The sequence below is a fragment of the Globicephala melas genome, chromosome 9 (assembly GCF_963455315.2).
Source record: "Globicephala melas chromosome 9, mGloMel1.2, whole genome shotgun sequence".
Classification (NCBI taxonomy): Eukaryota; Metazoa; Chordata; class Mammalia; order Artiodactyla; family Delphinidae; genus Globicephala; species Globicephala melas.
In genome coordinates this window covers 4547114-4575046 of record NC_083322.1, presented here as the reverse complement: position 1 = coordinate 4575046, position 27933 = coordinate 4547114, and the positions used below count along the sequence as shown (strand labels likewise).

General features: G+C 47.0%; 1 protein-coding gene across 7 annotated transcripts in view; it reads left to right on the top strand.

The window, feature by feature from the left end:
- ACTR3B (actin related protein 3B) overlaps positions 1–21939 on the top strand; it is a 61213-nt gene extending 39274 nt beyond the window's left edge. For 5 of the 7 annotated variants that reach the window (XM_030854285.2, XM_030854291.2, XM_060305072.1 and 2 more), the window contains 8 exons: positions 1459–1554; positions 2415–2522; positions 4347–4490; positions 7279–7452; positions 8917–9009; positions 19411–19536; positions 20452–20535; positions 21059–21939. In XM_030854285.2, the coding sequence (XP_030710145.1) occupies positions 1459–1554; positions 2415–2522; positions 4347–4490; positions 7279–7452; positions 8917–9009; positions 19411–19536; positions 20452–20535; positions 21059–21454 (1221 nt within the window). In that variant the 3' untranslated portion in view covers positions 21455–21939. The remainder of the gene's footprint in view (positions 1–1458; positions 1555–2414; positions 2523–4346; positions 4491–7278; positions 7453–8916; positions 9010–19410; positions 19537–20451; positions 20536–21058) is intronic. The other 2 variants (XM_030854295.2, XM_030854293.3) reach the window with 1 other exon arrangement.
- The last annotated feature ends 5994 nt before the right edge of the window (positions 21940–27933 follow it).

Below are 27933 nucleotides of genomic sequence, written 5' to 3'. Positions count from 1 at the left end.
ATTAGGGCTTCCCCCATGACCTCATTTAACCTTGATTACCTCCCCAGAGGCTTCGTCCCCAGATGCGGTCACACTGGGGGTTGGGCTTCAACTTAGGTATTTTGGGAGACACAGCTCAGTCTATAACAAAGGGTAATGTGGGAGTTTTTGCCAAAAGGTCCAGAGAATTTTTATTTATTCTTTCTTTCTTTCTTTCTTTCTTTGTTTTGCAGCTTAAATATGTGATGTATAACCATATTTAATGACATGGAAAAATGTTCACAACCTATTGCTGAATGACAAAAAAGCAGGTTTATTTATTCTTTTTATCTTTCTGTAATCCTGTTAATTTCCTCCTATTTGATAATGGTTATTATTTTAAAATAGATATTTGAATTTTTTGAAATGTCTTTATCATGATTTTCATCTGCTGTATTTTTACATTTTTCTGGGTACATGTTTTTTTGCCTGCCATTTGTTTTTCCTGTTACTTTCCCCTCTTCCCTCTCTTTTTCTTTCAGTGTCTTTATATGGCCTTTGGCTGGTTTCTTTGTGTTCTTTCCTCATGTTTGAATGAGGGGAATTCTTCCTGGACAGGGTGTGTGTGTGAGTTGAGGCCGGGCGGGGGAAGGTGTCTGGGTGAAGCTGCTTCTGCCCAGCTTTTTCTGCCTCACAGCTGATGGCAAAGATGCTTCGTCTAACCTTGCGGCCTGTGCTCTGATGGCAGGTGGGGCTTGTGGAGGGAGGCTTCTCAGCTGTTCTGTTCAACTGGTCTTTTTCCAAGCAAGGCTCACTGCTTTTCCTCCCTCTGGAGACCTGTGTAGCTTGCCTGGGGTCTGAAGTCACTGGTGTTCCCTCTTGGCATCCTCACTCGTCTTGGTGGGGTTATTACTACCCTTGGCAACTTGCTGCCGGGCTCTTCAGTTTCAGGGTGTTTGGCTGTTATGTTATTGAAGGTAGAGTTCACTTTTCTCTAACTTGTTCCTGTTTTGGGGTGGTTAATAAGAGCAGAAGTGTTCAGAGAGGGCTTTACTCTGCTGTGTCAAAGCTTTTTTTTTTTTTTTTTTTGGTGGTACGTGGGCCTCTCACTGTTGTGGCCTCTCCCGTTGCGGAGCACAGGCTCCGGACGCACAGGCTCAGTGGCCATGGCTCATGGGCCCAGCCTCTCCGCGGCATGTGGGATCTTCCCAGACCGGGGCATGATCCCATGTCCCCTGCATTGGCAGGCGAATTCTCAACCACTGCGCCACCAGGGAAGCCCTGTGTCAAAGCTTTTAAGCCCCGCAGCCAAAGTTCTTTAAGACAATTTCTTTAAGTACAAATTTCTTTAGAGGATGCTCTGGGTGTGCGCTACCTGTCAAATCAGGAAGTTGTACAGCATCCTAATTATAACATGCTTTTAGGTTAACTTTTTTAAGATTCTGATATAGTTACATGAAATTTGGGTGAACACTAAATACAGTGAATGTTTTCTTACAGACAGAACCTCCACTGAACACACCAGAAAACAGAGAATATCTTGCAGAAATTATGTTTGAATCATTTAATGTACCAGGACTCTACATTGCAGTTCAGGTAAAAACAAAGTGATTTTTATGATTCCCAAATGACCTTAGCTGTCTAATAGTGGAAGAAATGGTGATTCTCAAGGCCTCTGTTGTAAGATTGTGCTGTGCGTTCTTCCTTTTCCACACCGTACACACACACACACACCACGCCCACCCCATTCAGGTTTGAACTCAAACACTGTACAGACCATGTTCTGTGATTTATATCTTCATGTTTTTACTGCTGGTATAGAGCTTGTCCAGCTTTTGTCTTTTTACATGCTTTAGAATCTAATGTATTCTTCTCTGGATGACAAGATTGATATGATGGTTCTTTTTAAAACAAAACATATGTCTCTAGAGGGTTCCGCCTTTGGGATTTGGGCTCCTGTGGTTCCATGAGCTTGTAGGACTTCCTTTGAAGCTACTTGTTCTTAGTGTGGGGATTTTTGTTGGTTTTGGATGTCGTTATTTATCTGCCACCCTGTATAAGGGAATTGACTGGGATCTTGGGGAATAAATTTTTAAAAAGTATCTCCTAAAATGTCTTCTGCATATTCCAGTCCCTTCTAAGAAAAAGGAGAAGGAGTTGCATAGAAAATTAATTTGGGAGATAGCACAGGCTATTGCCTCTGGTGATTCTCTCCGGCTTTTCTTTGCAAAACTTTGATTTATTTTATTGAAAACTTGACCCCTCCAGATGAAGTATACAAAATTTGTGTGTTAGTTGTTCAATTTGGAATTTGAATTTTGGGGGGAAGATGGAGGATAGGGAAGGGAAAGAGTTACTCGTAAGAAAAGTCTTATTGATTGAACCTGAGAACAATCAGGTGCAGTCCTTGGGAAGAGTTTCCCCGAATGCTGATGGTCTCCGTGTCTTTGGTGCAGGCAGTGCTGGCCTTAGCAGCGTCTTGGACCTCGCGACAAGTGGGCGAACGTACGTTAACGGGGATCGTCATCGACAGTGGGGATGGGGTCACCCATGCTATCCCAGTGGTAAGCAGAGTGTTCAGTGCTTCACTTTCTGTAGGCCTCCCTCGACTGGAGGTAAGGGGAGAGATTAAAGGAAAAAACCCTTCTGTAATTAAAATACCACTTTAGAAACCGTAACTGTACTTAGCAAAGGTAACAAGAGTCTTTAAACTCAGGTATGTGAGAAAGAAGAAGAAAACCAGTGTCTTCGGTGCTGGCAAGTTGGGATTCATGCTGGGAAATTTCTGCAATCAGGATGTCAGCAGTCATTCGGGGTCTCCAGGGCTCTGCTTGATCACCGGGGGTACATCACCAGGAGGGCCTTCCTCGCTTACGTTCTGAGCTGTCAGCTTGGGTATCAGTAGGTGTGGTGCACGACCGCTCTGAAGGATGAGCTCTGTGTTCTGTGACAAGATGTGGACGGCTTTACCCAGCTCATGCTTTAGAGAAATCGCTTCTTGTTTTTCAAAATTTATTTAAGAGCCAAGAAGGGGAGATTGTTCCTTTTGACTTGCAGAATGCTCTGCAGTGTCACTTTTTGGTTTTAATTTTCAAAATATTAGAGAAATTATTCCTAATTCAGGTTCAAGAGACAATGTCTATATTTTTCTTTCGGTCCAGTGGACTATTTAAATGAATTATTTGAAGTTTGCTTTTTTTTTTTTTTGCGGTACGCGGGCCTCTCACTGTTGTGGTCTCTCCCGTTGCGGAGCACAGGCTCCGGACGCGCAGGCTCAGCGGCCATGGCTCGCGGGCCCAGCCGCTCCGCGGCATGTGGGATCTTCCCGGACCGGGGCACGAACCCGTGTCCCCTGCATCGGCAGGCGGACTCTCAACCACTGCACCACCAGGGAAGCCCCTGAAGTTTGCTTTTTTGAAGATGAATCGAAGCTGCCTGCAACGGGACACACAGTGGACAGTCAGACCTCCTCTTCCTTCTCATCTTCCTCCTCCAGGCCCCCTGCTCAGAGAGCCCTGTTACTAGTTATTTATGTATATTACAGGCATATTTTCTGCACATATGGGGGGTGTGTGTGTGTGTATACCTCCTTTTAAAAGGTGTGGGCCCTCGGGCCGAGCTGCGGGCGGTGGGCAAAGAGCTGTAGCTCCCTTCCTGGCGCTGGCAGGGGGCGGCCCAGCAAGAGGATCGCAGCTCCTCCCAGCGTGGTCTCACACGGCAGAGCATTTGGGTGAACTGGCCAGAATCACTCCTAACAAGTGCCGCTCTTTGTACAGTAAACGGGACCATTTATTGAGTACCTAACTACTGGTCCCAAACAGGGCTGTGAGCGGGACTTACTCTGTTTCATGAATTCTGTATTATAAACCCCGTTTGCCCCATATTATGGATGAAGGAACTGAGGATGAAACATGTTGCCAGATGTGTCCACGGTCACTCAGCCCACAGACGTGGAACCGGATTGAGTCCAGGTTGTTAGAAGCCGTGTCCTGCCTGCTAACCAAATTGTTGACTTTTAAATACAGGTCCATTTATAGTCGTTTTAATGATTTTATAGATAAACTTCTTCCTTTCTGTTAGAGGAAGAAAAAAATGATGATCCATTGTTCTGACAAACGGCAGTACTTTTTGGAAATGAACCGTTTCATGTGGTTTTTCTCTTCACATTCCTGACGAAGACGTCATTTTGGTGGCTTACAGGGCATCTCCGGTTCTACTAACAGAATTGTGCCAGTGGTCGTTTGAAAAGACTTCCAGGCCTGAGCTGTGCACAGAGTGGGGACTCAGTAAATGCAGTGACGCGGGCGGGGCGGGAGACTGACTTAGCGCCCAGGGAGCCCTTCTCTCCTGGAGTCGCTCACACACCGTCTGTCTCCTCTTCTTCCTAGGCAGAAGGGTATGTCATTGGGAGCTGCATCAAACACATCCCTATCGCAGGGAGAGATATTACGTATTTCATGCAACAGCTGCTGAGGGAGCGGGAGGTGGGGATTCCTCCGGAGCAGTCGCTGGAGACTGCCAAAGCCATCAAGGTAAGAGCAGGAGCAAACGGGGCTGGCTTGCGGGTGAGAGAGGTGTTTGGGTGCTTCCCTCGCTGCCGAGACCCCCCGCCCTCACCTTCCTTTCTCCCCACTCCCCACGAATGTGGGTCTCGATCTGTTTATGCTTGTGGAGCTTCCAGCTACGGATGCGAACAGCCCGATCGCTGGGATTGAGTGCCCTACACAGTACAGCATCGTTTCATTGGCGCCTGAGCAGGTAGAACCTTTAGTTAGCTGGACGTGTCTCCCACGTCTCCCTTCAAGTTCATTTCTAGAATAAGGAACAGGCGTCAGCAGCAGCGACCGTTAGGAATCCTGTGAGGTCAGCCAGTATTCACACTGGCTGACCTCCCAGTACCTGTAGTCTGTGGTTCTGTGCCCTGTGAATTACCGTTCAGAGTAATGCTGTTCTAGGGTGGGATCATAAAGCAGAATCCACATGTAGTTTCCAGACTGTAATTACCATGCCGGAAAAGTTACAGGAGGTTTTAAAATTAAATCCGTAAGAGTAGAAGAAAAATGGCTCATTGTTCCTTTTTAAAATGCCTGCTTGACCCGATCCATCAGTCTGGTCTTTGTACGACTCTGTATGTAGCAGTTGACAGACCCTGTTGAAAGGAGCTTTCTTTTCAGGTTGCAAAATTAGGACAAATTATTGTGTTTTTTTTTAAGCCAAAATGCAAGAGATTCTTAGTAATACAAGCGTGATCTTCATATAGATGAGGAGCAAGGGTTTTGTTTGCTTCTGGAGAAGAATTTAAACGTGGGCACGACACATGGCCTTGAGCGTACACTTAGCTTCTGAGCCGCAGGGGAGTCTAGCCTGTTCTCCTGCGCCCCCATCGCTGCTCCCTGGCTTCCTCGCACTAAGCACCCAGGACCGGGCTGGCTAAAAGGAAAGGAAGCATGGGGCAGGGGCGGGACTTCCGCGTTTCACCCGCCACTCCTGGTGAACAGAGGTGTTTTGAGCCCAGGCACACTGGCAGTGGTCAGGGCTCCTGTGAGGAGGGAGGGGCCTGCTGCCCCGTGTGCCCAGGACGGGAGCACCTCGAATGCCCAGCCAAGGCATCAGGGCCCGTCCTTTCCTTCTGGTGGGAAGGTTATAGAAGCAACATAAGACTTCCTTTTTAGAATAAAATATTTCCCCAACTTTCCCTCTTCCTCTCCTTGCCTTTCTTCAAGGAAAGAGATTTGGATCTCTGATCCAGGTTCCCTCACCACGCCCTCTTTCACAAATGGGACCCGACCCTCGGGGTGGATGTGGGGTGAGCAGAGCCCTGAGTGTGATGATCGGGAGGCATTTCCTTCACTTGCTGGCTCTCTGGGGTCCGGTTCTGGCCCTGAGCCCGGAGCTGGCCCAGTCCGGCCCTGACAGTGTGTCGCTCAGCAGTGAAGGTCGGGCGTGCGAGAGACTCCTTGTGTTCTCGCAGGTGAGCTGCCCCGACTCTGCTGTTCGTTCTCGCCTCACTTCTCTCTGTGATGGAGGAGATCCTGGAAAGGGTGGTTAGAGCCCCTGCATCCTGTCACTCCCAGGGTCACAGGTGGGCCTGAGGCTGGTGGGCTCTGGCACACACTGTCCTTGCAGTGGGAGTCCAGAACTTAGGGCTGACGGGGCTGCTCTCCGTCCAGCTTCAAGGAGGCGTTTCATGCCATCAGTTGAGCCAGCTGAGGTGCCCTAAGAAGTTGACCAGGCCTCTTGAGGCAACGTAACGTCTCTGTCTCCAGTCTGTAGATTTAAAGTCATGTGGACTGACTCGCTCTGTTGTCAGTGAGCAGGGTTGTGTAGCTTATAATTCGACAAAGTATATCAAGGATGGTATTAGGATCTGTTTCAGGGATTCTCAGGAACTTTAAACTTAGTATCATGAAAAGACCGTCAGAGGTCCTTCTAAAATGTGTAGTGAGCTCCAGCTGTGTGCCTGGTGTTGGGCAAAGCCCACCTTGCCCACAGGCAGCTTGCTTTCAGAATCTGCCACCCAAGTGCCACCTGCTGCTCTGCTGAGGTTAGCTCTCAGGACAGATGATCGACCCAGAGATCCCCAGTCGAGCGTCACTAGATGCTGAGGAGACACTTTCCACCTGTCAGGCTGGTCCGGTGCTGGGGTGGAAACCATGAGTGCCTTCTCGTGTATGGGCGTACGGCAGCTCCATCCTGCCTAAGTGGGCCTTTTCTTTTGTCCGTGGTACCTGCCGCCTTCTAGCGTGCTGTGTCACTTACTTACATATCACGGCTGTCACTTTACTCTCTTGACTTAGCCAGAGCGTATGCTCCAGTGGGCAGGGGTCTGTGTGTGTTTTGTTCACTTGCGCATCCCGTGTGCCTAGGCACTCAGGGAGTACTGTCGTGGAGCTGATGACCGTGCTGTGTCGGGCTGCACAGCAGGTTCACGACCCACCGGTGGGCCGTGGTAGGCATGGGGGTGAGATCCACCGCATTCATCGTGGGGAATGCGGTCTACTGGTGCAGGGTGGATGGCGGTGTGTGCCCGGCCAGGCGCTGTGTAGGAGCCCAGGAGGAATAAGGAAAGCGGAGAGGGATACCTTTAGACATCACTTCAGATGATATGCAGCAAAATTTGATAGGGTAAGGCTGAGGTTCATAGCCGAGCTGCAAAGGAAGCAGATTTACAAGTCCAGAGCATAGTCATGAAAAGTCTGTGAGGCTTGGCCACACGTCCATACTGGAGTTGTGTGTGTGTGGGACTCATTTCAGGGTGTTTGATGCTGGGTACTTGTCAGAGGGCAGACTCTGGTGGCATCTCTGTGTGTGTGTCTGCAGGAGAAATACTGTTACATTTGTCCTGATATCGTCAAGGAATTTGCCAAGTATGATGTGGATCCTCAGAAGTGGATCAAACAGTACACGGGGATCAATGCAGTCAACCAGAAGAAGTTCATCATAGATGTTGGCTACGAAAGGTTCCTGGGCCCTGAGATTTTCTTTCACCCGGAGGTAAGATGTTAGCTTTTTGAGTGTGAGGTATGGCACATGTGGAGCGATACTGCCACCTCATGTGTGTACGGAGAGTCCCCAGTGGGGTTTCCTGAGCAGCTCTCAGGCCGCCTGTCGTGAGGACGCTGGGATACACGCTGCACCCTCTGCAGCTCTTACAGCCCCTGTGCAGGTTGCCTGCTTGACTGATGCCCCTCTTTAGACTTGGTTCTCCGTTAGAGATAATGAGTGATTAGGGAGAAGCTTTAAGAGCAATAGAAGATAATGGAAATGAAATTAATCCATAGTAATATGAAAACTAGTTAATCCCGGGGACCGAATGCAATCTGCCTTTGTATGGGAGTAGAGTAACATGTAGCCTTTCCATCCTCGGTGATGGTCCATCCTAGTTGCAGCTTTTAACCCCAGACAGTTGGTCCTGCTGTGTTCCCTGCTGCAAGTTAGTTAAAGCTTCTGTCTGAGGACTAACCTTTCCATTAGTTAGATGGACTTTAGGAATTACAGATATCATCATTTTAACTATAGTCACAAAGAATTATTATTACTTTTGCAGAAGCAGTCATCAAGAGGCAACATTTTAAGGTTTAAATAAAGTGGATTTTATTTGTATTTTGGTATATTTTTCTGCCTAATTCAGTTTACATTTGATAGGTAGGTTACAAGCGGCTGCCTGTTTTTAGTTGTGTATGACCATTTTGTATAGGGAAGTGGCACACAATGTATGCCTTACTATAATCTAATAATCATGCCTTTGATATTACTGATTTAAAATAGACATAAAACCGAAAACGTCCAGTGAACAGCCGGTGAGCAACTGGATGTTACCTTCTTCCCCTTGAGTACGTTAAAGCTTTCCTTGATTTTTAAAGTGTATTTAAAGTTTTTTTAAGTTGAATTATTTATACTTTAACTTATTTAACTTACAGAATTGAATCCAAGACTGTTTACTCAGTGACATGATTGCTACCATATTGACTGTTTCATTTAAAAGCCACCCCCCCGCCCCGAACCCTCCCCAGGCTTCTAGCTCAGGTTCACAGTGTGATCTTTCATTGACTGTGTTTTTTTCTTATATCATGGCTAGTTTTATCATGATGTTAATATTCATAAGTGGTATACTTATTGTGTATTCGTGGCGTTTTCATTACATGTCACATACATCACGCACACGCGTTTCACACTCTGACAGCAGGATTCACCGTGTGTCCTAATGCAGAGCTGGTCTGTTTTTGCTACTCTTTGATGTTTTCCCCTTGCTGACCCCACACATGTCATCTCCTGAGGGCACGTGTCACCATCACCCCATGCACAGTCACTTGGGTTCTTCTGACATATGAACATTTGACGTAGTCATTCCAGTGTGATGGTTTTAACGGTATAGTACATTTTGTATTTGTTAGTTACTTTTTAAAAAGGTTATTGAGAGAAATGTGTAATGTTTCTTTTATATTTATATGAAATCAGTTTGCCAACCCAGACTTTATGGAGTCCATCTCGGACGTTGTTGATGAAGTCATTCAGAGCTGCCCCATCGATGTCCGTCGTCCGCTGTATAAGGTATAAGCTTATACCTTATAAGGGTAAGGTGCTCGGGTTCATTGCACAGTTAAAGGCCCAGCATTCTTGGAATAATAGGTTCTTAACGTCAGTATGCAGATGTTCCTGTTTCACTCCTGTCTTACAGGATTTGTTAAAGGCCAGCATACTGGTGAAATATTTTTCTTGGAGTGGAGATGACTTAAATGTTTGGAAATAGGACTCAGCTCACCAGAAGTGTTTAAGTATTCTCATGGCTTTATTCTTACCTGGCCAGCTGTATTTTAAACTGGACAATTTTAACCTTACGTATTGATGGAAAGATGAAGGGCATCCTTCCCCTCATGGTTCCCATGAATTCACTGGTCTTGCTTCATGCATATTTAGGTCTGTGCCAAATGTGCTGTTGCCAGGAAGAGGTCAGAGCCTGAAGTGAAGCAGTCAGGTAGAAAATACTCATGTAATTTTCAGCCCTCAGCCTCTGCCCTGTCTTACCTTCTCAGCCCAGGGACTTGAGTTTAAAGAGGAGCGTGTCAGGCTCAGGAGTGAGGGCTTAATAACTTTTGTTTCATCTACACAATGGGATACTACGCAGTCTTTAAAAAGAATGAGGTGAATCAGTGTAAACTGAAATGAAAAGATGTCTGTAGTATACATTGTTAAGTGAAAAAGCAAGTTGTAAAGTTCACACGTAGTATTACTTTATTTAAAAATATAGTTTGCATATATATATTGAAAAGGTTTTGAATGAATGCTAAACTCTTAAAGAAAATAACATATCTTTGGGGGTAGAAGATGCATAACTTTTACCTTCTACTTGTGTTTTAAGATTGAAATTTTAGAGTTAACAAATGTTATTCTTATTATTGGAAAACATTTTCCTATGTAGACAACTTTTTATGGGTGAAAACAAATTATAATTCTATTTTTATTGTTACATGTGCTTAATTAAACAGCTCTGTCCTCCAACAAAATGTGCAAGAAAGGGAAACTAGAGACAGGTGGGAGTATTAGTAAGTTTAGTAAAATACATGCCTTGCTCTCCCTACTTCTTAAATCTCACTTAACATCAGCTGTGTCTTCTTGTCCATGAAAGCAAGGAACAGGTGTGCACTCTTTAGTTTTTTTTGTGTGTGTGTGTGTGTGTTACGTGGGCCTCTCACTGTTGTGGCCTCTCCCGTTGCGGAGCACAGGCTCCGGATGCGCAGGCTCAGCGGCCATGGCTCATGGGCCCAGCCGCTCTGCGGCATGTGGGATCTTCCCAGGCCAGGGCACGAACCTGTGTCCCCTGCATTGGCAGGTGGACTCCCAACCACTGCGCCACCAGGGAAGCCCCACTCTTTAGTCTTTATTTCATCCTAACGGAAAAGAAACTTCTGCCAGCAGTTACAGATTGTTCATAGGTGAGATTTTTTCTCATCAGACAGTTTAGTTCACTTTCAGTACATTTACAGGAAGTAGAGATGGCCTTGTAACCTGGGCTCCTTGTTTATTAGATGATAGCCCTGAGCCCCAGAGATGGGAAAAGGAGGCAAAGCTAGAGGGACCTGGGTCAAGTGGAGCAAACTGGTCTTGGACGTCTAAAAAAAATTATTGAGGTATAGTTGATGTACAATATTATGTAGTTTTAGGTGTACAACCTAGTGATTTTCAATTTTTAAAGGCTATATTCCATTCCTAGTTGTTATAAAATATTGGCTATATTCCCTGTTTTTGTACAGTATATCCTTGTAGCCTGTTTATTTTATACATAGTAGTTTGTACCTCTTAATCCCCTACTCCTGTCTTGCCCCTCGCCCCTTCCCTCTCTCCACTGGTAACCATTAGTTTCTTCTGTATGTCTGTGAGTCTGCTTTGTTTTTGTTATGTTCACTGGTTTGTTTTCTTTTTAAGATTCCACATATAAGTGAGCTCATATAGTATTTGTCTTTCTCTGATTTGTTTCACTTAGCATAATACCCTCCAAGTCCATCCATGTTGCTGCAAATGGCAACATTTCATTCTTATTTATGGCTGAGTAATATTCCCTTGTGTATGTGTGTATGTATGTATATGTGTGTGTGTATATATATATATATATATATATATACACACACACCACATTTTTCTTTATCCATTCATCTGTTGATGGTCGCTTAGGTTGCTTCCATATCTTGGCAATTGTAAGTAATGCTGCTATGAACTTAGGGGTGCATATATCTTTTTGAGTTAAGTGTTTTCATTTTTTTTTTTTTTTTTTTGCGGTACGCGGGCCTCTCACTGCTGTGGCCTCTCCCGTTGTGGAGCACAGGCTCCGGACGCGCAGGCTCAGCAGCCATGACTCACAGGAGCAGCCGCTCCGCAGCATGTGGGATCTTCCCGGACCGGGGCACGAACCCGCATCGGCAGGCAGACTCCCAACCACCGCGCCACCAGGGGAGCCCCAAGTGTTTTCATTTTTTTTGGATAAATACCCAGAAGTGGAATTGCTAGATCATTAGGTAGTTCTATTTTTAGCTTTTCGAGAAACCTCCATACTGTTCTCCATAGTGGCTGCACCAATTTACATTCCCACCAACAGTGCACAAGGGTTCCATTTTCTCCACACCCTCTCCAGCATTTGTTTTTGTGGTATTTTTGATGATAGCCATTCTGACAGGTGTGAGGTGACAGCTCATTGTGGTTTTAATTTGCATTTCTCTGATGATTAACGGTGTTGAGAAACTTTTCACGTGCCTTTTAGCCATCTGTATGTCTTCTTTGGAAAAACGTCTGTTCAGATCCTCTGCCCATTTTTTGATTGGGTCGTTTGTTTTTTCTCATGTTGAGTTGTATGAGCTGTTTATATATTTTGGATATTAACGCCTTATCAGTCGTATCATTTGCAAATATTTTCTCCCATTCAATCGGTTGTCTTTTCGTTTTATTGATGGTTTCCTTTGCTGTGCAAACGTTTTAAGTTTAATTAGGTCCCATTTGTTTATTTTTGCTTTTATTTTCTTTGCTTTAGGAGACGGATCCAAAAAATATTGCTATGATTTATGTCAAAGAGTGCTCTGCCTGTGTTTTCTTCTAGAAGTTTTATGGCCTCTGGTCTTACATTTAGGTCTTTAATCCATTTTGAGTTGGTTTTTGTACATGGGATTAGAGAGTGTTATAATTTCATTCTTTTATGTGTAGCTGTCCGACAGACAGTTGAGTTTTGAGAGGGGTTAAGCTCCGGGTAGGATCACTTAGCTAAGTGGCAGGGTTGGATTTTGAGTCCACTTGCCACACCTTTGAAAACTCGTGCTTTTTCCACCACATCACACTGAAGATTATGTAAAATGTGGCAGGAAGACGATTCCTCAAAGAGGGAAACCCTGTCTCGACTGCTTCACCCCCTGGAAAAGTCATTTCTTCCCTGAGGTGTTCGAGGGCTTTCTGCTTGGCCCTGGTTGCCTGGCCCTGCTCCGCCGGCCGTGTTAGTGCTTCTGTGCGGGACCTTGGCCGAGTTACGGTAGGCTTGCGAGTGGTTTAGGATCTCAGTAGGCTTGGTGGGGGGCTGACTGGGGGTGGGCCGTGTTTTTCTCCTTTGTTGGGCTCTGTACCCCGTGGGGAAGGAGGGACACAGCGGGGCCCGGTCTGCACTGCCACCCAGCAGGTGAGAAGCTAGCCCTGGCGTCTCGGTGCTCGCAGCACACGTTCACTTGTGTGTTCACGGACTGTCCCCTGTGAGGCGGCTCCCCTGGAGTGTCACGCTGGTGGTCACCCCTGCGTGGGAGCCGGCTGGCAGGCACCTGGCTCCCGCCTGTGGCCCGTCGCTGCCACGTGGCCCAGCCACACTGCCAGCCCTGGGCGTGGGGAGGGTGAGGACTGTCTGCTGGCACCTCCGCCACGGCCACCACGAAAGGGACTTGTTTCCAGAACAAAGGGCTTGATGAGTGAATGCAGGTGTAACATCGAAGCCTAAACATGCCCTTTCCTGCGTGCTTGCCTGCTGGGTAATAATGGCTGTCGTCATGCTTTTCCCCGTGGTGGTTTTAGACCAGGGGTTGGCCAGCTCTTTCTGCAAAGGGCCAGATGGTAAGTATTTTCAGCTTTGTGGGCCATTCGGTCTGTGTTGCTGCCAGAGAACACGTGAGTGACCAGGAGGGTCTGTGTTCCCAGGAACTTTGTATGTGAAAACAGGCGTTGGGGATGTAGGTGGGAAGCGCGATTCTCACACTTTCCGGCTCAGGCCTCACGCACTCATTCGCTGACTGCAGCCAGGGCTGCTGTTGGGAAAGTCTCCTCTCACCGCAGGGCCCTGTGGCCCCCGCCGGCCACTGCTCTGCCCCCTCGTGTCCAGAGGCCGTCACCGCGTGTTCCGGGCTCCGGGGGCAGCATCCCGGGCGGGCGGCCTTGTTCTTCGGATTCACTGTGAACTTTTGGTCCCGCTTTCCTCCTCCCCCTCCAGAGTTTAGCCGTGAGCTTGCTGTGGAAAGAACCTTCCACCGCGACATCTGTGTTCATGAAATGCACAGATGTACAGTTTGTGGGATTTTGAAAGTAATTAGAGACATACTACATACAAGTGCTTCTGCAGAGCACGTGGGCGTCTCGCTCTGGAGAGCTGTGTTCACGTGTCTTTAGGTAGCACGTCTTTCCTCTCCAGTCTTACCGTTACTTTGTCATTCCCTCCTCTGTTACCGATGTTTCTTCCTACCTGCTGGGCCCCCTTTTGTCAGTGTCCCAGACACGTGCCGTGGGGCTTAAAAAGTACTCAGTAACCACTAAAGAAGTAGGAAGCAGGTTCGTACCCGAAGAAACTCATGATTGCCCACGGGAAGCAGCCCGTCTGCTGTGCCCTGCTGGATTCCGTGCCCGGGCAAGGTGCCCCTCCAGGAGGCTGGTTTCCTGACTCCTGCCTCGGTGCACTGTCCCTGCAGTGCCCACAGGCTCAGACGGGCGGCCGAGGTGGCCGAACCAGCCAGAGGGGAAGCCACAGGCCCCGCGGGAAGGGCTCTGCTTCTCAGCCTCAGAGGAAGGGGTCTCCCCGTTGCCTCACCTTCTCCCAAAGGCGCTGTCTGGACCAGTCGGGCCTGGACCTCTTATGTTTCCCAGGCTCAGTCTTGGGAACTGTAGGTGGAGTTGCTTACAGAGAAGCGGGCAGGAGGAAGCACCCGAGACCTTCTTGGTCCTGAGTTAACACCTTCCTCAGGCTGGTGCACAAGGGAAAGAAGTCAGTGGAGAATGAAATGTGACTTTGAAAATTTAGAATCTTCAAAAACGTAAAACAGTTATTTTGGACAAAAGGAGTTATAATCTAATTTCTATTTCAGTCTGGCCTGTAGATCAGAAGGGTATTCACATGCCCCCTTTTTCTGTTCAGTCTCTAAGTATGATGGAGGTCGGGTCTGGAGGGGACTCGTGTGTGAGAGCCAAGTCTGGGAGGCCTGTGATTTCCCCACGAAGCCAAGTCATTGCAAGCAGCAGGTGCTGCTTGAAACAAGACGTTTTCGGCCCTGGCTGTCCATGGGCGTCACCCCAGCAGCATTAAAATATACTGATGTCTGGGTCCCACCCCCAGAGATTCTGATGTAACTGTTTTGGGCATCCGGATTTTAAAAGCTTCCCAGATGATTTTAATGTGCAGCTAAATTGAGAACCACTGTTAGCAACTAGTTCGCTCTGGGGTTAGTCAGCGTTTAGTAGCTTTCATGCTTTACTCGAGGGCAAAGCCAATTTTGAGTTGCTTTGTAATGCAGCTGGGTCTCTACTAAATACAAGACACTATTGTTGTTAACTTAGAGGATTTAAGTATGTATGAGAGATGGATCTTGTCTTGAAGAGCTTATAAAAACGCTAAAAATAATACCGAAATAATTCTCACGGGAACCACCACAAGCTAAATGTCGTTTATTGAGGTGTCACGGAAAGTTAATGAGAGGGGCTCAAGGAGGGCTTGGAGAAGGTGGCAGGGAGCTGGTCTGAGGGCTCGGCCTGCAGAGATGAGGTGGGGGTGCAAGCCACTTGGCATAGGTGGGAGCACAGGCGCAGGGCAGAGGCTGCAGAACCCTGCTCCGGGTGGAGCCCAGAGTGGTACTGAAGGTGGTGGGCACCAAGTCCAGGAGGGAGAGCAGGGCTGGCAAATAAATATTTTTAGACCTGCTTTGGCAGTGGGCTGGGGGTTGTTAAAACATCTCATTCGTTGTGTTGTCAAGCAGACGTGACTGCATCTTGATGTGGTTCAAGGAATTATTTTTCTGGAACAGATTGCTTGAATTGGGTTCTATGTAAGTATGTTAATACCTTTTAAATCGGAGGAGCTATTGCAAAGTGAGTTATATATGTATTTTTATTCTTAATGGTGAACGAGTTGAAATATCTTTAATACTTGAGAGAGCGAAATACACGTTTTAAGACGTTATTGGTTTGTTCAACCCTTTTCACAGTAGGCCTTCTATTCAGGTGAGATTCCCAAGTGCAGTGTGACGTGTGAGCAGATGAGCGGGTGGTTTGGGGCCAGGTGGTGGACAGAGCAGGCCCAGGGCTTGCTGGTCCAGCCCCGGCTCCACGCACACCCCCGTAGTTGATGCTTCCTGCCCAGGTGTCCAGGAATGGCAGGATCCGTGTGCTGCTGGGGAGGGAAGAGTGATGTCACAGCTGAGCACTGACCTGCCAGGTGGAGAGGAACTTCCAGAGGCTTATTGTTATGAGAGAGTGAGGAGGGGCCGATGGTGACTGTTTTGACACCGTTTTGACAACGTTGAGCAAATGTGCACTGAGCCTCCAAGGAGGGCCCGGCCTCACGTGGGCACCAGGATAGACCCTGACGGGAGTGTGTCGGGCTTGAGGCCAGCGCCTCATTCTTGCGCCCAGGGCCTCTGGCTCCTTGGAAGAGGCCCAATCCGCGTTAGGGAGGACGCTCTTAGCGTTGACCACATCTGCAAAGTACCTTCACAGCGACACCGAGGTTGCCGTGTGGGTCAGTCATTGGGTGCTGTGGCCAGACCAAGCTGACACACAGAGTTAATCATCCAAGAAGCCAGGAAGGAGCAGTCGAAGAGAGAAGAGAAAGAACACTCTGGGAGTCAAGGGGAGACAGCTGCCATCAGCCGTGTCAGGTGACGCCCAGAGGTCACGCAGGACGAGGGTCGAGGTGAGGATGCGGGCAGAGGCCAGGTTACAGCAGCTGAGGGGAGAAGAGGAGTAACTGGGGGAGGAGACATGCAGGTAATTCTCGGAAGACATTTGTCGTCGGTTGTTACGTCTCCTACAGTCAGGCAGCCATTTCGAGCCAGCTTGGAGTTGGATTTCCTCTAGGACAGGGCGGGGCATCATACGGCCCATCTTTGAGAAGTAAGTTTGTTCAAACTTTGCTGGGATTGCAGTCTTTGGGTTCCGTCTAAGAGTAAAAAAGCTCTTGTGCCGTCCAGTGCTTAAGAATCCGTGTTGCAACGCAGGGGACGCCGGTTCGATCCCTGGTTGGGGACTAAGATCCTACATGCCGTGGGGCAACTAAGCCCTCGCGCCGCAACTACTGAGCCCATGCGCCACAACTAGAGAGCCCGCGTGCCACAACTAAGACCTAACGTGGCCAAAAATAAATATTTAAAAAAAAGTTTCAGAAGTGCTGTAACAGAGTAAGTTGCATGCTTCCCTAAAAAGCTGTGAATTTTTTTATTTTAAAAAAAGCTCTTGTCCCTAAAGAGGTATAAGCCTTTCAAAATTTCCACGTAGGGGTGGTTGCCGGGAGAGTTGTCATCTTAACCTGTAGCGAGCGGTGGGGGTGGAGACTTCGCTGTGAGCATCTTACTTTGTGCCTCTGGTTAACGGAGGAATAGCATGGTGGGTAGGGGCATGGCGTGTCTGTCAGACAGGATAAGAGTACGAATAGAGTCTCCAGCACAGAATATACTTAGCGTCACAGGACTGGCAGTTTTTGTTATTTTTAATACTATATAAGGTATTGAACGAGCTTATTATTAACATAGACTTTGTCTTTCTGGCTTAAACGTCAGGTGGCTAACAGGCTGTGTGTAGTGTTCATGATGATGTGTGCTAGGATGTTCTTTACTAGCATAAAGACAGGGCCCTTGCTTTTGTAGAGGTAGTTTACGATTGAGGCTTTTATTTGGCATCATGGGATAAACAGTTACGCAGCAGAGTAAGCTGCAGTCTGTAGAAGAACCCAGTCCACACGGTGGTCTGGGTAAGCAGATGGCACAAGCCGCACTGAGTGAGGAGGTGCTGTGCAAATTGGGCTCCGCGGCCTTTCAGCAGGTCAGCGGACAGCACCATAAAACACCGTCTTAGTGTAGGAAACGTAGACTCTACAGGTGAGAGAGGATGATCGTTTCTGGCTTAAAATGCATTTAGAAAATTTGAGAAGTGCCAAAGTCTTTAGGAAAGAAAACAGTAACCACTGACTTTATAAAAACGACTGAACTTTTCCCAAAGTGGTTGTATCATTCATACTTCCACCAGCGATGTGCAGGAGTTTCATTTGTTTGTATTTTAACCTAAACTTGGTGTGTAATGGATTTGGTTTGTATGATCCTGATTACAAATGCTGTTGCCTCTCTTTTCACGTACTTATCGGTCATGTGTGCATCTTCTTTTGTGAAATGTCTGCTTGAATCTTTTGCCCATTTTTCAATTGGCTTGTTTATATTATTATTGAGTTGTAAGAGTTCTTTTTATATTCTGGATATAAGTCCTTTGTTAGACGTATGTATTGCAGATACTTTTTCCTAGTCTGTGGCTTGTCTTTTCATTTCCTTAGTGGTATCTTTTGAAGAACAGAAGTTTTCATTTTATAAAGTTCAATTTATCAGTTTTTATTTTTTATGGTTCACGCTTTTTATGTTCGATCAAAGACATCTTTGCCTACATCATAGTCATGAAGACTTTAAGAAAATATTTTCTTCTAGAAGCTCTGTAAGTTTTAGCCCTTGCATTTAAATCTGTGATCCATATTGAGTTAAATTGTGTGTGTGAAGTAAGGCAAGTAAGCAAATGTTCATTTCTCCTCTGTGGATATTAATTATTCAGCATCATTTGTTGCAAAGACTATTCTTTTCCTGTTGTAGTATCTTGGCTACTTTGTCTAAAATCATCTGACCACGTATACACAGTGTATACACGGCACCTTTTTTTTTAAATTTTTATTTATTTATTTTTGGCTGTGTTGGGTCTTCGTTTCTGTGCGAGGGCTTTCTCTAGTTGCGGCAAGTGGGGACCACTCTTCATCGCGGCGCGCGGGCCTCTCACTGTCATGGCCTCTCCCTTTGTGGAGCACAGGCTCCAGATGCACAGTCTCAGTAGTTGTGGCTCATGGGCTTAGTTGCTCCGTGGCATGTGGGATCCTCCCAGACCAGGGCTCAAATCCGTGTCCCCTGCATTGGCAGGCAGATTCTTAACCACTGCACCACCAGGGAAGCCCCACAGCACCGTTTTTATTGTTGTGTGAATGAATGAAAAAATGAATCTTATGTGTTGCACCTTTGAAAGCAATGCAATGCTTCTGATCTTAATGAACAATCGTTTTCATACCCTGGTGAGTTAATTTTTAAATTAAAAAATCCATTACAGAGATATGAGAAGTAATTGCAGCAACTGACCCAAGACTGTATCCTGGACTGGAGAGAAAAATGCTAGAAAGAGTGCTAGCAGTGCATGTGACAGAATTGGAAGAGCAGGATGGATTTAGATAAAGTTTTTTTATCAATATAATTTATGAAGTCGAGAATTGAACTGTGAGGCTTATTCTAAGATATGATGCCCAGAATATCAAGAACGCTTTTAAATGGTGATTCTCAGTAGCAAACAGATACACAGTTTATGTGAAGGTGTTAGCAGGTGAAGAGACCTGTCTCTTCAAGAAGGTGGGGATCAGAACGCCCTTGTTTTACTCTAGTAAGGTTGCCACCTGACCTGTCTGGGACTTGGTCCTGGTTCTCTCAGCTCCTGGCCAGGTCGAGGAGGAGTGTCGGTGAGCAGGGGTGACCTCTGAGAGCAGCATGGGTTGGTGGCCCCTTGACCCTGATAGGAGCCGAACCGTCTCCTGTTGTTTCTGAGCGATTTCTCCACGGGTGACCGGGTGCAGCAGTGATTATTCGTGATGTTGATCCTGGGGCAGGATGTTGTCTGAAAGATCTAGATTTGCAGTTTGTCAAGAGAAAACGGGGAGGGGTGTTGGTAGAAGATGGCCCTTTGAGAAATGGAACAGGCAGTGTGTTTTCACTTGGTTATAATTGAGGAGGAGCACCAAGAGAAAGAATTTGTGACACAGGAAGAAAAGTACAGTTTATACTTTCTCGATAGCATTAGCTCTGCTTCGGTGATCATCTTTTCACATAGATTGAAGTGTGTTATTCAAACAAGCGACTGGGCGCGTGGGGTGTGTCGTGGGCAGGTCACTAGGCCAGCGTGGGCGGGTGATTTCATGCAAGGAAACCTCTGCTTTGTGTCTTTTAGAATGTCGTTCTTTCGGGGGGCTCGACGATGTTCAGGGACTTTGGACGTCGCCTGCAGAGAGACTTAAAAAGGGTGGTGGACGCCAGACTGAGACTCAGCGAGGAGCTCAGTGGCGGCAGAATAAAGGTGAGGCCCCTCGCCAGCACAGGCCGGCGGGCGTGCCCGTCTGGGCAGCGAGGGAGAAGTGCAAGTTGCAGCCACTCTCAGCCACCGTGTGAAGTGACTTCAGAGGTTTGTCACCTGGCCTCACCCCAGGTGTGCGCTCAGGGCGGGTACGGACCTCGTGAGGCAGCTGTGCAGCTTTACGCTGCCCACCGGCCCACGCACGCCAGCAGTTTCCTTTGTGTAAGAGGTCAGGTGTGGAGTGTGATGACCAGCATCCCAAGGAGATGGGTCAGTTCACAGTGAGGAACTTTGACGCCCTTTGGGAACATTCTCATTAAACTCAGATAACTAACACGAGCAGGGCATTCATGCTGTGTTCCTCCAAGATAATAATTCTTGACTAGCTGGTGAATTTACTCAGTTTACCCAAGCAAGCTTGGGCTTTGGTGTGGGGTGAATGGGAGCTAACCTGTGTGTCCTCACCTAGTGGGATCACACTGTTGGCAAAGTGTAATTTTTATAGTATTTTTGGGACACTTAGTGTTATTTGGAATTCTCTCTAAATGCTACAACATCTAATTTGTTTAGTTAAAAAAAAGCAGTTGGGTTATTTGCTTGGATATTTTACTTTTTAAAGTGCCTTTAGGTAGAGGTAACCTGCCCTGACTTGTGTGCTTTGTTCTTTTCACCTCCTGGGGCCGGGCGGGGGTGGGGGGTGGGAGGGGGCTGGGGGCTGGGGGCCAGGTGGATTTGGCAGCAGGAGCGGCTGAGAACCTTCCTTTTAGGGCGGAGTGCAGAGGTGCTTGAACCTGAGGGCAGGGCTTGCGGGATGGGAGGAGGCCCTCAGAGTGGAGCCCCGTCCAGTAGGTGGAAGGGCGTCAGGGTGTGGAAGGGCATCTGCACAGGTGAGTCAGCACACATCACTTCCCCTTCCAGCCCAAGCCCGTGGAGGTCCAGGTGATAACACATCATATGCAGCGCTATGCGGTGTGGTTCGGAGGCTCGATGCTGGCCTCAACTGTAAGTCCTTTTCTAGATTGTGCTGTCTTTTCATCTCTGTGTTCTCTGCTGAGTTTGAATAAATACTGTCTTCTGGAGGTTAAATTATGTGTGTTCTAATTGTGTGTGGCTCTAAACAGCCGCACGTTTAATTCGGAGATAGAAGAAATAACTTTAATGACCATTTAAACTGCACAGCTAATTCGTAGGCATCCTTGCCAATTAGGGGTTACAGAGAATATGGATAAGAGAATCCAAAAATAACCTAAAACATCTTGCATTAATCATTAGTTCCAGTGACTTTTCCGAGTAATTACTACTTTCTTGCCTCAAATTTGGGACTAGCTAACAAACTGCTGATTTAGGGCGAGCACGTAGTTGTTCCTAAATAGAAGCTGAATAAGTTTGGAAAAAATGGAATAAGCTCCCGCTTTGAAGAGGTCAGAATCTGTGACAGAGGCCATCGGGGAGAGGATGGAGGTTTGGGGTGAGGAGAGTTTCTCATTTGCTTGGTCGTTGACTTGGTTTCATTTCCCTTCTGGAGCATTTATGCTCCTCCTGCTGGTTGCCTCTCGCAGCCGGAGTTCTTCCAGGTCTGTCACACCAAGAAGGGCTACGAGGAGTACGGCCCCAGTATCTGCCGCCACAACCCCGTCTTTGGAGTCATGTCTTAGTGGCGGCTTTGACACCGCCCTTCCAGTGGTGTCGCGGCAGGTGCGCAAGTGTCCTTCAGACCCGGAGGAGACCGGCTCCTGTACATAGCGCGCGTGCCGTGGTGCCGGGCAGCCCAGCAAAGCCATCTCCGCGCCCAGCCTCCCCCCGCCCCCCCGCCCTGCTCTCCTCTCCACCCGAGCTTCGAGTCCACAGATCCAATTCTGGAGGAATTCAGCTGCGACTCTCAGATTTGTTACGGAAAACCCTAGAACACGGCGCAAAATAGCTCCCCACCCAGGGCCGAGTATGGGGCTCTCAACCCTTTTCCTCCCAGACTATTTTTGTAAATAAAATGTTATAAACTTGAAATACAAATTGATGTTTATATTTCCTATCATTTTGTATTTTATGGTATTTGGTACAACTGGCTGATCCCGAGCACGCGTAGATGTCCATGTCATGGAGTGTTGTCATAAAACGTTTCTAATTGTGAGGCATGTTCTGATGTGTGTGTAGGCAAACAAAATAAAGCAGAGCACACTTTTCTGGTCATGTGTTTGCTAGGAAATGGTTACGCTTTATTGGAGGATGGGGAGGTTAAACACTAAGCAGCGTTGTGTGACAATTAGTATAGACAACGTATCCTTTCATTTTCTTGTTTGAACTTACTGGAATTGTTTTATAGAAGATGCCGGTTTGCTGTTGGTGAGTGTTCGATGAAATACTACCTTGCACCATTGTAATAAAAGCAGTTAGACTCTTTATAAAGATCTCCTCTTGTGCTGTAGTGGTCTTTTGGTTTTCCCCTTTGTGCCTGAACTTCTTTCAAAGAATACTGAAATTTGTTTCACGTCTGTGGAGGCTCTGATGATTGACACCAAGTTTTGGGGAGGAAGTTTCCTGAAGTGATGTGGATTGCCTGTCCTGCAGTGACCATTCGGCCGCCGAAAGTGGTGTGGATGGGCCTGTGAGCGTCGGGGGCCGGGTGGAGGGACACGCCTCGTGGTTCCCACCGCCCCTTCCTGGGAATTCAGAATTCATGGCTTTAAGCTTTGAGTAGCTACTCTGACATCTGCTGAGTGGATTGCTGGCTTGAAAGGTAATTTCCTAAATTAGGAGATTTAGTTTTACCGCATTCTTCATATAATACTTAGGTTACTTTTTAAACTATTATTTATGGTATTTCTTCAAGGTCATGAAGTATGTTTTATTCTCTGAAAATTTGCCTTTGTAAAGAAACATTTGGTTTTACTTTTTTTTTTTTTTTTTTTTTTTTGCGGTACGCGGGCCTCTCACTGTTGTGGCCTCTCCCGTGGCTCTGGACATGCAGGCTCAGCGGCCATGGCTCACGGGCCCAGCCGCTCCGCGGCATGTGGGATCTTCCCGGACCGGGGCACGAACCCGTGTCCCCTGCATCGGCAGGCGGACTCTCAACCACTGCGCCACCAGGGAAGCCCGGTTTTACTTTTTAAGGTTAAGAAGTTTGGGGTGATACAGGAATCTTTCCGCTCAGTGTTGTGAAGTCGGTTTTCCCGGGCCGTAGGCAGGCCCTGCCACTTGCACCTGATGCTCAGCAGCCCTGGGCCCTCCAGCTCCGCGGTGGAGAGTCTCAGGCCACTTGGTTCTTCCTTTGTCCAAACTCTGCTTTGGACCCCACTGGGGTCTGCTCTGCTCAGAGCCCCGGGGCCGGGTTGCTTCCTCCTGGTATTCCAGCCCCTGTATCCCAACTCTCCCAACTCCCATGCAGGCGCCCTGTGCACCCTGCGTGTTGGCAGGAGTCACCTCCCCTAACACCGCTTCCGCCGCCTTCCTCTTCTGTTCAGGAACCGTGGGGCCCTCGGGGCCCCTCCTGTCTCCCGTCTTGGTGGGCATCTTCCCACTGGGGCTCTTTGCCTCCCCAGCTTCACCGTCTCTGCGCTTCTCACAGAGAACGCACTGTTTCTGCCTCTGCTTGGTCCCCCCTTGCTTTGATTGGCCAGGTGCCTTGCTAGCAGGTGCATTTCCCCCAAACTCCTAGAGCAATGCGTTCCTGTGTGCCAGTGCCGGCCCCGGGCTTCAGAGGGGTCGTGCCCACTTCCTGTTTTAGCTGCCCCTCAAGTGACCCTGTGTCAGGAGCCCAGTATCACCCACGTCGGCTGAGCTAGAACTACTGTAACCCGTCCTTCAACCACAGAACTTGTAAAGCTCCCGTTGCCCTTGTTTGGGACAAGATTATCTTTGAGACTGTACTTTTGTTTCTCGTCTTACAGAATCTTCATCAGAGCATTTTGTTTTAACATAACATTGGTGGGACAGAGTCATACATGAGAACGTGACTGGTGTGATGAGGGGCCCTCAACTCCGGCCAAGACCCCTCCCAGATCACGTGCATCAGGATGCAGGGAGAGGGAGGGAACAAGGAAGGCATTCATTTTTCACTTTCTGTTTTTAAGCCCCGTAGGTGATGCCCGTCTGTAGCTGGGGCTGAAAACCCTGGTGAGCAGAGGAAGGACTTTTGAATCTGAAAGATCTGAATCTAAATTCTGGCTGTTCCTTATGCAGATGGTTTCTCTTCTGTTTCCTCATCTAGTTGAGAATTGCAGTGGCCTCGTTGCTGTTAGTAGATTGGAGTTATAATTTTTTTGGTTTTTTCAATAAACCTGCCAGATACTGTATGTAGAAATGGGATGTGATTCTGCAATGTGCATTGGTCATTCTATAAGGAGGAAAAACGCTTAGAGTTGTTAGTAATTTTAAGAAAATCTACACATACCTCTTCTTCAGATTGAATTAGCACTAGATCATAATGTAGCAATGAGTTAAGTATTAATGGAGTCGATGGGTAAAATCAACCTTCTGTGATGCCTTATAAAATGCCTTATAACTCTCAGCGAACAGTTTTCTATAAAAAATTTCAACCAATGCACACTTTAACAAAACATTCTAAAATTACAAGTCAGTAGTTTTTACAACTATTAAACCTGTAGGTATGACAAGAAGGCACTTTACCCCATTTGACAGATGTAAACATAACTTTATGATGATGATAATATAACAGGAACGCCTTACTTAAGGAAAACCTGGTTAACTGGTGTGTGAGTATCTGCCCACGTTCCCTTTCTAACAAGATGCGGTGGCTGGCTCTGGGTTGCTCTTTACAGCCCACCTGTGGGAACAGCCTCTCAGTTTTTGCGGAGGGAGCATTATCACCTCCTCCTGAGGGCTTCCACTTCTGCTTTGATTAATTTTCTAGCCAAGACTGGATCAAAGAACATGAGGCTCATGATTTTTTTCCTAAATGTGTGAGGGGTAGGAGAAGAAAACAGGAGAGGGAAGTTCAAGATACCAGTGGGGAGGCTTCCCTGGTGGCGCAGTGGTTAAGAATCCGCCTGCCAGTGCAGAGGACATGGGTTCGAGCCCTGGTCTGGGAAGATCCCACATGCCGCGGAGCAGCTGAGCCCATGCGCCACAACTACTGAGCCTGTGCTCTAGAGCCCGTGAGCCACAACTAATGAGCCCACGTTCCACAACTACTGAAGCCCACGCGCCTAGAGCTCGTGCTCCACAACAAGAGAAGCCACTGCGATGAGAAGCCCGCACACCGCAACGAAGAGTAGCCCCTGCTCACCGCAACTAGAGGAAGCCCACGCGCAGCAGCAAAGACCCAATGCAGCCAAAAAAAAAAACCCAAAAAAGATACCAATGGGGGAGGGGTAGGTAACTCCTTGATCAAGGTCCTCGCAGAGGTGGGAGATGATGTGGTCCAGAGTTGAGGGGAGGAGAAGCCCAGGATGCACCCGATCCTTCTAGTGGAACAAATCCACAGGGCAGGCAGGGGACGCCCTTCACTGGAACTTCCATGGAGCCCGGACGGAAGAGGCAGGAAGGCAGCGAGTTGGCTTCCTTAGGGGTGGGGTTTTGCTGGGCAAGTGTGGCGACAGGGCAGGTGTCCTGGGGCTTCTCTGTCCTTGAAGTCTATGAAGTCCGGGTGGGTGGGGAGTAAAGGAAAGGGAGTATTGAAGGTCCTGAGTTTCAAGGTCAGGGGGGTGGGCTCATAGGGAAGATGTAAGTGTTTAAGATTTCAGAGGTAGAGCACTTCTCAGTGAGAACAGGATCACTGAAGTGAGTGGGCATGGTGTAGAGGCCATTGGAAATGGGAGAGATGAGGGAATTTTGAGATGAGCGTGTTGGATAGATTGGTGCGTGCTGGCATCATCCGGGTGGGGTGGGGCCTTGGAGATGAGAGCAAGATTGTGACCCAGTCGCCAAAGTCCCGAGTCCATTTGGGTTGTGGCCCCGAGCTGAGCACAGTGTGTGGGGAACTTGGCCAAGTGCTGAGTGCACGTGGCCTTATTTAATCTTAGCAGCCTGTGAAGTTGGCATTACTATTATCCCCCCATTTTCCAGGTTAAAAACTATGGCTCAAAGAGATTTAATCACATGCTCGAGACCACACAGTTAGGAAGCAGAGAAGTCATTATTTGATCTAAAGTATGCATTCACTGAAATCATGCCATTTGCAGCAACATGGATGGACCTAGAGATTATCATGCTAAGTGAAGTAAGAGGAAGACGAATATCACATGATACCACTCATATGCGGAAACTAAAAATATGATACAAATGAACTGATTTACAAAATAGAAGCAGACTCACAGACAGAAAACAAATTTATGATTACCAAAGGGGAGAGGGTGGGGAGGGATCAATTAGGAGTTTGGGATTAACAGATGCACACTACACCTGGCTCTGTGCTGGGAGCTGCTGCTGTATGGCCAGTGTGAGGGTGCCTCAGTTTTGGCTATGCGTGTTCCATAGACATGCTTTAGTTGAACACACTGGGATCTGAAAGTCCCCCTTTGGTATCACGGTGTTATTTCAAGGGGAGGTTGGTGCACAGCATCCTGAAGGGATCAGCCCCAGAAGGGGTTTCTTTCCCTGAGTGCTCTCGCCCTCGGCTCCAGCATCATCAATGTGTGGAGCCTTCTTGGACCTTCCCCACCGAGTCAGCCTCTTCTTACCCACGCACCAGCTATGCCCTCTGTCCCTCACCTGGCTGAGGTTCTGGAAAACGGGACTGATTTTTGTGCCCCCAGGACCTTCGCAGTGCCCGGCACGTGGTGGGTGCCCGTTAAATATTGAATTAAATTTCTATTCACACGAAGACTCCATCCCTGGTTTTTCCAGGCTGGGTATGCTGTATAGTGAGAAGTGTTGTGTGTTTGGGTATCCTTGGATGAAAGCTGGGTTTTGGGTGTCTGGGGTGTTACCCATCATAACTTTAAGACTTTTTAACGATATAACATGTATCTCTTGAATGGATAAAGAAGATGTGGTACATATATAAAATGGAATATTACTCTGCCATAAAAAAGAATGAAATAATGCCATTTGCAGCGACATGGATGGACCTAGAGATTATCATACTAAGTGAAGTAAGGCAGACAGAGAAAGACAAATATCATATGATATCGCTTATATGTGGAATCTAAAAAAATGGTACAAATGAACCTATTTACAAAATGGAAATATAGTCACAGATGTAGAAAACAAACTTATGGGGGAAGGGGGGAGGGATAAATTGAAAGATTAGGTTCGACATATACACACTACTATATATAAAATAAATAACTAATAAGAACCTGCTGTATAGCACAGGGAACTCTATTCAATACTCTGTAATGACCTATATAGGAGTAGAATCTAAAAAAGAGTGGATATATGTATATGTATAACAATCACTTTGCTGTGCACCTGAAACTAACACAAAATTGTAAATCAACTATACTCCAATAAAAATTTTTTAAAAAGATAAAAAATAAAATTGTACACAACATCCTTCCCCCAATCTAGCTCTTATATCAAATAAATCAGTGGTCGCCTGGGAGAGGGTTGGGGGGTGGGGAAGGTTAGGAGGAAATGTACCTACCAATAGGTATACGGGGTTTCTTTCTGGGATGAGTAAAGTGTCCAAAGTTGATCCTAGTGAGGATTGTACAGCTCTGGGAATACACTAAAAGCCATTGAATTATACACACTAAGTAGGTGAATTCTGTAGCAAGTTAATTTTATCTCAGTAAAGCTGTTAAGAACTTAGTAGGTTTCTGAAAAAAAAATCTGGCTCTTAAGCCATGACTCCAGTAGGTGTTCCGTATACCTGACAGGTGGGTGTGCGATGCCGTAGCACACGTGTGTGAGAGGACCTCCCTCCGCTGTGTCACCGTCTGCAGTGTGGTCAGCGGGAGAGCCCAGCGGAAGAAATGACCCCGCAGGAATCTTGAAGACGTAAGTATATTTTATGGTAGCGATGGCCAGTTCATTCTCCAACTTAACTAATACGCCTGACGAGCTCTCGTGTGACTGCAGTACCGACAGTTTTGTGATGAATTCATTTTTTATGATCCCTGCGTTTTATCTCATTTGTAAAAAGTACGATTGTGCTGAACAGGCTTGTGAGGTCAATCAAGCGTGTAGCTTATTTCAAACCGCAAGAGAGCGCCATTAAGAATATTTATCTGTTAAAGAATTCTTTACTTGATTGAAGACTATTTCATAATGTTTCTTTTAAAAGTAACTGTCACGCTTGTTAAATAGAAATATAAATTGATTGGCAAAATAATTGTGTGGGGCTCTAACTGGCAATTATATCAATTTCACTTGGTCGGATGGAAATAAATCTTGTTTAAAAGGAGGAAAAGACCTATCGCTTGATATTGGTATCACGGAAGGATTTTTCTCATGTTAAAATATTAGTTCTTTCTACCCTGTCTTATGTCTCAAAAGTAA